Source organism: Lampetra fluviatilis, chromosome 57 (assembly GCF_964198595.1).
Source record: "Lampetra fluviatilis chromosome 57, kcLamFluv1.1, whole genome shotgun sequence".
Classification (NCBI taxonomy): Eukaryota; Metazoa; Chordata; class Hyperoartia; order Petromyzontiformes; family Petromyzontidae; genus Lampetra; species Lampetra fluviatilis.
Window position 1 is genome coordinate 8,235,762 of NC_136331.1, and position 11,270 is coordinate 8,247,031.

At 43.7% G+C, this 11,270-nt stretch overlaps 1 protein-coding gene across 1 annotated transcript; it reads right to left on the reverse strand.

Annotated features, from left to right (window-relative positions):
* Nucleotides 1-469: 469 nt before the first annotated feature.
* On the reverse strand, nt 470-10,863 carry NDUFV2 (NADH:ubiquinone oxidoreductase core subunit V2). Its single transcript, XM_078880419.1, has 8 exons — nt 10,668-10,863; nt 9,045-9,107; nt 8,330-8,392; nt 6,900-7,016; nt 5,711-5,879; nt 3,847-3,956; nt 2,750-2,826; nt 470-1,020 (listed from the first exon to the last, which is right to left on the reverse strand). Exons 1-8 carry the CDS (start codon nt 10,710-10,712, stop codon nt 927-929), a joined length of 738 nt encoding a protein of 245 aa, XP_078736545.1. The 5' UTR covers nt 10,713-10,863; the 3' UTR covers nt 470-926.
* Nucleotides 10,864-11,270: the final 407 nt, after the last annotated feature.

Here is an 11,270-nt window from a genome sequence, read left to right on the forward strand (position 1 = left end):
TTTCTCCGTTCCCGTACTGCAAAAGGGCGAGTGGCGAGTTTAAAAGTGTGCAACGTCCGAAACCACACGCAATATTTCCCGGCGGTATATGATTTAAATTGTTTTTGTTTGCTCTACGGATCTTCAAAGAATTCACCCACCAGGTTGCGAGATTCTATCATGCAGGCATCGGCTCTCCAAGTGCCACAATGTGGTTTTAACCAATAAACTTCCTTTTGGCTTTCATTCTCCTTGATTGACAATATTCACCTGCATTGTGCACCCCCCCCCCCCCGTAATCTCATTCTTTCCCAATGGTTTCACAATAGTTCTCTGTGTATCTCATCTTTGGTTTTACATTTTCATTATTTTTTCCAATGCTCTCATTTTATTCAACAGACGATTTGCATTTCATAAAAACACCCGTGTGTATAATTATCGAGAACTAAAAAAACACCCCATTAAGTCACGCGTACACCACGTCAACACTTACAAGGTTTTATTGAACGCTTTCCCGGTCCTCACTGCAAATGCACATTTGATTCCACTCATTCATTTAATGTGTTGATATATTCCAGGATAGGTGGACTTGTTAATTCAGGCAAATATTCTCCACAGCTGCAAAACAAATACGGGGGTTTGTGCTGAAGTATCTAATGTGTGTTCACATCAGATTGCACACACCTTGAGCATAGGGAGGGGGAACTGATGTTAATATATATTTAATAATTGTACCTTCTGAAGCAGTTGCTAAACGTCTTATCATACCAAGGACAGCGTTCGCGGTGGCCACAAAGGGCAACACGTCCTCGCGTGCGCAAGGATCGACCAACTTCGGTCACCTTTCCCGACAACTCTTCCCAAACTTGAGTTGACAGAATTGCTGACAGGTGGCAGAGGTCGAGGGAAGTTGATGAGACGACATCTCCCCCCACCCACCCCTCCAATCACAGGTCAGCCCGCACGCCGAACCCAGGCCCCGTGGGCGGCTCCGTGAGGGACGTGAGGCCTCCTGCCGGCTCGCACGAGAAGCGCTCGTTCCTGAAGAGACACGCGCAACGTTCACACTCTGTGCTGGGCAAAGTTGTCGCGGTTGTTGCCGCTCTACCAGCTCTTTAGATGTTGTACCGTGTGTTCTTCGGCTCCCACACCTCCGATTAGCGCGGTTGGCTGCGTATGGCAGGAAAGAAGTTCAACATACATACGATGGCGGAGGTTTTGTCCGTCTGTATGGACACTAACACTTCTTTCGCACCGTATGTAGCCAACCGTTGCTAATCGGAGGTGCGGGGGAAGGACAATAATCTAAACACAAAAAGCAGTTCTAAAGAAATGAGTTTTCAATCTCGTGCATAGCTCCAGTGGCTTCCTAATATCGAAAGAGAGCGCGTTCCAGACAGCCACAAAAGTGCATCCAATAGCACGCGATGCAGTGGAAAGGTTTTGCTCCACGTGCTAGGAGCTTATGCAGATGAGTTCTTGAACAATCTCAGGTTCAAGCTTCCAGCACGTGTAGTGAAACGTCAGACATCGTGCTGAACGGCATGCCGTACAACCAGAAAACACATTGGAGGGCAACATTTATATTCATTACTACAGCCAGAAGGGTGCTAATACTATTGCTGCTGTGCAAAAATAATGCTATTGCCGAACAGTATTTGGTTTTGGGGTCCACTGAGGTGAAATGGGTGGACCACACAGACACCCACAGGGAAAATGATGGATAGTGTTGACCATAATAGAGGTTTTTGGGTTGGATTGTGTAAATTTCAATAAGCCTACATGTAAAACGGATAATGTTTCACCTGAAGACGACTGCTTGTGTTGCGATCGAAACGTCGTGCTATTGTTATTATTTTGATTATTTTTTCTATCTACGTGGCTTTACGGAAAGATCCAAAGAATATGAATAGGATAATGTTAAGTTGGTACATGTACAGCCTCATCATCAATCCTAGCTGGATGAAGGTTTGCCCATTCCATGCACGTCGCGGGGTCTATTTGACCGTACGTCACCACGCTTATCAGCGGGGGCTGGTTGAGACAGGCAACATAGATGTGTGAGAGTATAAAATGCACATTAGATTTGTTGCACTGCCCCCTGCTGATAGCATATCCCCTGCAGCCCGTAACATCGACAACTGCAAGCAAATAAAACGATAAAAGGTCGTGTATTCGTCAACTAACCGCCACCAACCTGCACCGAGCAGCGAGGTGAAGTCTAGTCAAACAAGCCCCATGACTGATGGACATATGAGGCCTTCATCGGTGGACTCACAAAGGGCTGTAGGTTTTTTTCATATCCCTCTTGCAAGTGATGGGTTGTCACGTGACCAATAAAATTTGAAAGTACCATCCGATTTCAATGTGTCATGCGTGCCAATCCGTTCCGATCGTCACTAAAAATAGAACTGGATTTGATTGTCCATCATATGACCCCCTTTTGAAATCCATAATAGACTCCTTAAACTATTGTCGAAAAAATACGACACGTGATCCACAATGCTACTTAAAAGATAACAATACCAAAACCACTCAAACACGTTTTGTCAATAACACTAACCCCAAAAAGAAAAAGAGCACACACAAGAGGTAACGTCTCGGGCACGAAAGCCTCCAATTCTACTTTAAAAATACGTCTATTAAGATAATGATACACATTTTTATTGAGTTTGTCCATTTTTTTAAAATATATATTTCATTTTCTCTAATCTTCTTTTACTACTCCCAAAAGTTCTAAATCCTGGACACGCAATACCATCACACTCACCTTGGGCCCGGCTTTGGAACTTTCCCAGCCTTCAAATCATCAATGATGTCATCCATATCCTTTGCAGTCAGATCCTCCTGCAATAGATTAGTGCAACATTTCAGCAGCCCCACAGAATTAACCTGAAACCCCTTCAACGTTAGGCATGGGATAAATTATTACAGGGTGGATCTTTTAAAATGTACCCAATTAACGTTTTATTGAATATAGTGTATACTTTTAAAAGACGCGCCCTGCATTAATAGTCATACAGTAATGTCAATTGAGTGCTCCTGAAAGTCACATTAGTACTTTTTTCCCCACTCACAATGCTTCAAATTAATGCCATACATTCCCGTGTACATATCTACAAGAACTATGCTCATTTGAGAAACTATATCACTTTCACTCACAGCCACATCTTACTTAGAATTTGTTTTTTACTGGATATTATTTTTTATTGTCATGCTTTATGATGTAATTGCACTTTGGGGTGGCACAACATGTTAATCAAATATAAATTAACTTAACATACTTCAATTTTGTGTTGTCTTGTCCTTTAAATCAGGGGTTTAGAACCATTTAATTCCCGAGGGCCAAGTAGGACATCCAAACGCGTTTCGTTGGGGCCGCACAATTAGCACACACCTCAGTCGCTTCTGTCACTGCGAGAGGGCCCTTCAAAGTTTTAAATGTACTTCGCTGAACCAGGTGAGAACTCAAAGACACCAGGATAGTATCATTTGCAAGAGTGTCCTTGCAGTGGAAAAACGTGGCCATTTAGTGTGGCTAAGATGCCCACAGTGATTGATGAATATCGTTCACGGACCATTAAAAAAAATTAACCAGCATATGCCTCATGTGACCGCTAGCCACGTGACGTGAACTCACAGACCAGATCTGGTCCTTTGGCTGCAGGTTCCTCACCCCTACTTTAGAATTTTCCCACGCACCGCTGCAAAGGTGAAAAGACCGCACAAACTTAAGGAGGCGTCACTGTACGTACGCGTGTGTGTTGAACTTATTTCGCCACCGTACGTAGCCAACCGTGCTAATCGGAGGTGCGCGGGTGGGGGGGGAGAAGGACGACAAACTAAACACAACAACTGCTCACTTACGAAGTAGTTATCGTTGATCTGCACCATGGGGGCATTCACGCATGCGCCCAGACATTCAACCTCGGTGATGGTGAACATCTTGTCCGGCGTCGTCTCTCCCAGCTTAATCCCTGAAAGCATTCAGAGCGAAGATGAAGAAACGCACGGAGCCAGGAACGACAGCGCTGCTCAAGAGACGCACTAATTGGCATGGGTTACTTATATCTACAGTAGACTCTCGTTATCCGCGTGCGGTCTATCCGAAATTGCGGATTAACCGCACACCTGAGATTTTGACGTAAATTAATAGCTCATGATTTTTTCCTTTAGCCTAAATTAATCATCTAAAACAGTTACACCTGTTAATCTTGGAAATGTTTATTACAATTAACGTGCTTAAACCGAACAAATATGTGCTCCGGTTAATCCGAAATCCACGTGATCGCCTTTACAGTACAGTAGTTGCATATCTTTGCAACAGTGGGCGGAGTTTGATTGATGTTGATTGGCGTGGCTCTGCTATCACCCACTTAGTGGGCCGAGTCTTCTGCGCGGGAGCAGGAAAGGATTTTGAAACCTGTTTAAGTGAATTATTGTTTTTTTGTATGGACATTTGTAATAAAACAAGACCAATATATTCTTTACTACAAATGTTGTTTTGTTCATTAACGAAATTTTCTTAATATAAATAATATCTACCTATATTAGTGGTTTTGGCATAGAGATCTGCAGAAAATGGTTATATTTTTTAATTGTTTGCGATTTTTAATTATCCGCGGCCGTCCAACCCGTAATTTTTGTGGATAATCGAGAGCATACTGTGTATATAAAATGCTTTCCAGCACACGTTTGCATTCGGAATAATTAAATGAGCAGTATGGAAGCTGATGCGTAGCTGCCAGGGCTTAAAACACGTTTGAAAACTTACAAGTAATACTTTTTTGCTTTGGTTTGTGTCTTAAGTTTTGGGCAACCCTTTAACCGATATTGCCAGTTTTCAATAGTCCCGAACAGCAACACAACATTATCCTACAGATCGGTGCATTTCGGAATCATCTTAACGAGAATTATAGTTTTCGGGTTCAAGGTGCAATGCTGCAAAAATGTATTTGGATGCACAGTCGTATACAAACTGTCAAACCCATAACTGATTATGTCTCAATGCAACACAATGTATATGTAGATGTTTCAAATAACAGCAATTAAATTATATAACAACATTACATAACTTAGAGAATGGTAAACACAACTTACCGGTTATTTTCAATACTTAAAAGTGTGTAATTATTTTTTCTATTTTACTCAGGAAAGAATCGCCGAGCCCAGTCATTAGGCGCAGCGTAAAGTAGTAACATCTCTCCTCAATTCACTCCACTGCCCAATAAATCAATGCAGCTGGGCGCTCTTGAGCACCGTGCTCGATCGTCTGCAATGCAGCATGTAAACCATCGCCTTGCGAACTCCAATAACCCTCGCAGCAGCAGCAGCGGCTTTTGGCTGGTCACCGAACAAAGATGGGTCACCGTATCTCACACTTTCAGATGCGGTTCTGCTACCGTTAGGAATGCGCTCTTCCTTCCGATATTAGGAAGCCACTGGAGCTATGCATTTTTAAATCATCTACATTTAAAACGAATATATTGAGAATAGCTTTTGTGTTTAGTTTGTTGTCCTTCCCTCACACCTCTGATTAGTACGGTTGGCTACGTACGGTGCAAAAGAAGTTCAACATAATACATCCTACACAATAATCCTATACGTACGACTGGTACGCCAGTGTCGACATCACAGTCGCTCACGTTGCCAGGCGCTACGCATTGCCCGCAAGGTTAGCCGACGGTGCATCTGAGGGTTTGCGTGTATGTTCGTTTGTTTTTTCTCGTACCCAGCTTCTTCTTGAGGGCCTCCACGATGCTGTCCGAGTTGCACAGCATGCAGGGAGTGGTGGTGCACACCTGGATGTGGTACTTCCCCATGGGCTGGCGATTGTACATGGTGTAGAAGGTGGCCACCTCATACACGCGCATCTTGGGTATCTTGAGGATCTCTGCCACCTAACGGCCACACCACAAGGGGATCTCAACTCAACATTCCAAAGAACGATCACGATTTGCAGCCATTTGTCAAACCACCGCTGCACGAGGCTCTCCCCCACGCCACGTGGGTTTGTCTCTGGAGGTCGTTTAATCATTTGCCGAGTTGCGGAGCAGCTATGCACGCCTGTAATCCAGCACTGTTGAGGTGAGGGTTGGTGGATCGTGCAAATGTTGTGAAACTTCCTACCCGTGGGCGTCGAGGTGTCACCAATACCCTGGATTACCAGGTGAAGGCAGTACAGCAAAATTCCGACTTATATCTGTTTGTCCCTCCCCATATAGCAGTTTTGTCAACTCACAAGCGTGGGTTTTCTCAGGGTACTCGCCACTGATGTTAACCGTGACCGGGAATTGAACTCAGGTAACCGGGTAGAGTGCAATGTGGCTAAAGAGGGCACACATACACTGATGACAACAGAAATATAAGCTGATGCATGGACTGTATTGCGAGCATGAACAAATGATTTCATCAGTAATTTGATGTTCCATTCATGGTTAATAAATGACAAATGACAGTTAAATTTTTAAACAAGTGCATCTTTATGCGAATAGGTTTTCCCCTTTTTTCTGGTGTGGACCAATCAGTTTCAAAGACAATGCAAATATTATCAGAGTATGTTTATTGTTAACATTCTGACCACAAGTATTACGGTTAATGCACACACGATTCCTTGTACAAGGTTTCAGTTTGGTGTTTTAACATCTTAACACCTGTTTTGTTGCCAGAAAAAAGGGGAAAACCTATTCTCATATTTTGGTACTGTCAAAGGAGGTCCCATGATGCATCTTTATACTTCAAACTTATATTGATCCATCTTACTTTTTTGTTTCAAAATACAACACGTAAGAAGAAGGCAAAGCTCAATCTTACAATATTTCATCAATGTATTACAGAATGCGCATGCCACTGGAATGAAACTCTCCTGTCGGTGTCTTCAGCCAGCCGTAACTAAAGCGAGACAAACCTGACATGCCTACCTTGTTCATCGCGGAGATGGGCAGCCAACCATGCTGCCTCTGGGCCAGGTCGAGAACTGGGATGACAGCAGCTGCCTTGTGCTCAGCAGGGTAATTGCCAACGATCACCTCAATTCGCTGCACGACACAATTACATAAACACTTTATACGTCAAGAAAAATGGTACGGTTACAACTGTGACTATTTTGAGAATCGGTCGGCCATTAACATGGTTGTACACGCAATTTGGTGGCCATGCCACGAGACTGAACCAACGGTGACAATCACTCGTTTGAATGTCTAGAAATAACCTTTTGTATGAGAGCTCCTACTCATTTCTATCCTGCACTCACGTTTCTGTCCGATGCGTTTCTCATCATTGACAGCAAGTGTTAGAAGTTGATTCTAAGTAATATGTGTATTTCAGATACATTTCTATAAAATACTAAATTATGGGCCCATTAACCATCCACTTCCCCCCCTCCCCCACTCCTACCCCCGTGATTACATGAATTTGTATGACTTGATTAAAAACCCAAATACTTTTTTATTTAGTTTGTATTGTCCTCTTGTTTTCTGTATCGTTAATTGCATCTCATTTGTTTCGTTTCATACAATTATTCGAAATGTAACATGAGCATATCACTTTTAGAAATCAGAAGCCATTCTTAAACGCAGGATTTGATTCACTGATCGTTACATGCGTACAATACAGCAAATATTTGTGAATATTTTTCTCCATCGTAATTCCATTCCATTTGTATAATCTCATATGGCAACAGAAAAAAAACAACTGCAAATCCTTAAGAGCAATCAGTGCACCACCTTGTGTCTGAACGGCCCAAAAAGATGACAATGCAAAACTATTTCAGAAATATTTTCAATGGGTCTGTTCAGCCACACTCATGAAATGCATTTTACATGTTAAACCATTTGTTTTTCAATCAAAGCAAGACTTTAACCTATTTAACCTAAACTATTTTTCTTTCATCAGGTAAGGCCCACCGATCTATACAGATCTTTTTCCCAAGCAACCTAGCCACAATGATAGATATCCCAATGAAGTGGCTTACCATGTGGAAATTTATAGCAGTTGCCAAATATTCAAAACCAGTAGTTCTTAGCCTAGGGTGCACGCATCCCCTGGGGGTGCAAGAGGCCCTTTCTGAGAACCAATGGGGTGCAGGCTGCAGTAAAGGTGAAAAACCACCACTCTAAACGCGCGTTTCTAAATTTGGAGGGAAAACTGGAGGGCCCGGAGAAAAATCCACGCGACTACGGGGGGAGGGGGGTGGCGGGGGAAGAGACATGCAAACTCCAAATATGCAAACTCCAAATATACAGGTGTCAGGGTCGGGATCAAACCCATGCACTCCTGTTTACCAGGTGAGGTAGTTAACATCTCGCCACCGTGGCACAACTCAGAGCAGCCACCAATTAACTTGGTTCACCTTGTAGTTTTCAGAGGTGAAGTCAAAGGGCGTGTTGAGGTTGTTCTCGGCGGAGTCCCTGTGCTGGATGGATAACAATTAAGTGGAAATCACATGTTAGCATTATGTCAACGACGTTAATAAAACACAAATCCTAGCAACTGCACTGTGTACAAAATGCATAAAAGACACTGCACTGTGCCACAATTCTGATGAAAAACATTAACTTCTACCTGAATATAACAACAGAGTATTGAGAGCTCGGGGTAAGCATTTACACTATGAGACATCTCCTTTACCAGTGGCTATTACTATATTTTGCCACTGGTAAAGGAGATGTCTCATAGAGTAATGGTCGACCTGATGCAACCACGAGGCTTGGTTTGTTGTCCTTCACCCACACCGCCGATTAGCACAGTTGGTTCGGTAGGGTGCGAAAGAAGTTCAACATACACTACATAAATCGTGGCTGACACCTCGGCCTCTTCCACTCACGAGATTCACAAACGTAAAACTAGTGGCCACTGAGAAACAGGTATCAACGTTGGCATGATACATTTTCATTTATATTGCAAGAGTGTCATCGATATGTGGTTGTGCATTTTTGCATAGCAATTGTACACCACTGCCAATGGAAACCTTTCTATTTTATTTAAAGAGAAAATTGTTAGACGTTTCTTGACACCGAATTCCAGCGAATGCATTTGCGGCCATCGCACTGCAGCGTTTCGCTCACCACGAAGAGACTTCCGCCACTCTGGACAGCAGCCGAGCGGCAGATCCCTCGCACCTGCTGGATCTGCCCACCACATACACAGCGCGGGAGTTAAGATCCAACTCCCCGAGGCATCGGGGGTTATTGGGCGAGATTGGTGGCCCACATAACACAAAAACACACAAAATGCAAAACAAATATAAATCCCGGTTTTTTTTGTTTACATGACATAGAATGGAGATGAAGGCGTAGAACACGTGCAATGTTTTTTATTGGTTCGTAAATTAATCGGTTTACTTGCCGAAATACGTGAGGTTACAGAGCAATTGTGACACGGACCCTGACGAGTGAGGTGCAGCTAATCATGAATTTGACAACCGTGCGTGTGAAAGGTGAGACTAATGAGCATGGTTATCCTGCAACCCTGACAAACCACCCAAAGGTATTCATCATTGTGATATTTATTTGCATTTGCTTACGTTCCAAAATTATATTCCAAATGGGGCCTCTGATCAAATCAGCAGGAATGCGCCCGAACCCGTCAATTCTCGGAAGCTAAGCAAGTTTGAGCCTGGATTTTGCTTGGATGGGTGGCCCACACATCACACAGGTGTCAAATTCTGGGGCTACGCTGTGGGCAATAAACGGCAGTGCGTTAAATCATATGTTGTACTGTACTGTGAGTCTATACTTTCATGTCTATGCTCTCCACTGCCAACCCGCAGACCAGCATGAAGTATGGTCAAATCACTCCTACAATCTGTGCACACATCGTGGGGAGGATCTAATCCAGAAGTGTTAATTAAAGGCTTTCAAAAATAATGTGAACGATTTACACAACAGAATGCATCATCACCTGCCCCTACCGGACATCTGTGAAAAAGAGCTTTATTGCTCATCGGATTCCTCCAGTGTAAATGAAGACTGCGATTCTAATTTCTGAGCAGATTTACAAAAGGCTGTATCGTACATGCACACAGTCCAATTGTACTCCCGGTAGCGTATCATACGATGACGAGATATAATTTAGGAAATCTGTCAATGAGTCGTGTGAAATGTCTGAATGGTCCCAGTGTGTGTGTGGTGGTGGAACGGTGGCGCAGTGGTTAGCGCACTCCGCTACGCACCCGGGGCGACCCGAGTTTCAATTCGAGACCACGGCTAACAACAGTGTCGAGTGAAATCGATAACCGAGCCGTAACGACCAGCGTGGTGAAGTATGGACGTCGATTACACAAGACCTACAGGGCGTGGGCAGGTCTTCATCAACCAGTGTATTGACGAGTGGCACATTAATCTTATTTGTATTTGAGTATCGTATCACTGGGCAGTCTAACCAAAGCGACGCTTGTGTGTTCAATCAGCGCAGCACTCAAAGAGTGTCAATTCCACATTTACATGGGCGGGTGCCAGTCCATCCAATATTATGAGCTAAGACGCCCAATGTTACACTCGTTATAGACACATATATACGTGTGAATTAATGCTTTTACAATGCGTGATATTGTAGTAGTAGTCGTAGTTATTGTAGTCAGTTTTATGATTATCAGTAGTAAGTTAATATTGTACACTGTTAAAGCTGTCTTCACTGTCCCGGTCACCCTGTCAACAGCAAGGTCAAACAACACAACGCATTTCAGTCACCGTTCGCGCTGCCAGACACCGCGCGGAGAACGCCGCCAATGGCATCTTGACGGCCGTGGGCGGTATTCGTTGTATGATAAAAGAAAACTAAAAAGTTGTTTAAATCTTCTTCGCTGAAGTTGTCACTTAAACGCCGCCCGCTCTAGCTGAGCGCGCAGGCCGCAGGGGGAGGGAGGGGTCCTCGCGGGGGTCCTCGTGGTCGCCCTCCTTTAGGCGCCCTGCGCGCTTCTCAGCTGCGCCTGCGCGCCTGCCTCGCGCTCTTCACGCGCTTATGATCGCATTTGTGAACGCTTTATGATATGCTAATTTTATCATAATTGAGTACCTTTTTTTATAAATCACATAGCTTTTGAGCTAATTATAAACTATTTTTAAAGTATGTGAATGGTTGCCGTGGCAACGGTCTGTGTGTGTGTCTGTGCGGACAGCTGTCAAAGGTGATGCTGCTCACTCCGTGTTCCAATCGCTAACATTATTTTTTTTAAAGCCTTTTAAGTTAACAAAGTACAACTTTTACACATTCACATTCAAAACACACACCGCGGTGTCCGCTATTGCCGTTCGAAGTGTCACTTTTGGCCAGTGTGGCATTTAAATATCCCT

Bases quoted from the DNA above. Each gene is read 5' to 3' on its own strand.
- NDUFV2 (XM_078880419.1), bottom strand. From the start codon at position 10,712: ATGCCATTGGCGGCGTTCTCCGCGCGGTGTCTGGCAGCGCGAACG. The intron at 7,017-8,329 runs GTGAACCAAGTT...TGTGTCGTGCAG, and splicing joins TCACCTCTGAAAACTACAAG to CGAATTGAGGTGATCGTTGG. The intron at 3,957-5,710 runs GTACGAGAAAAA...GAATGCTTTCAG, and splicing joins GGCCCTCAAGAAGAAGCTGG to GGATTAAGCTGGGAGAGACG.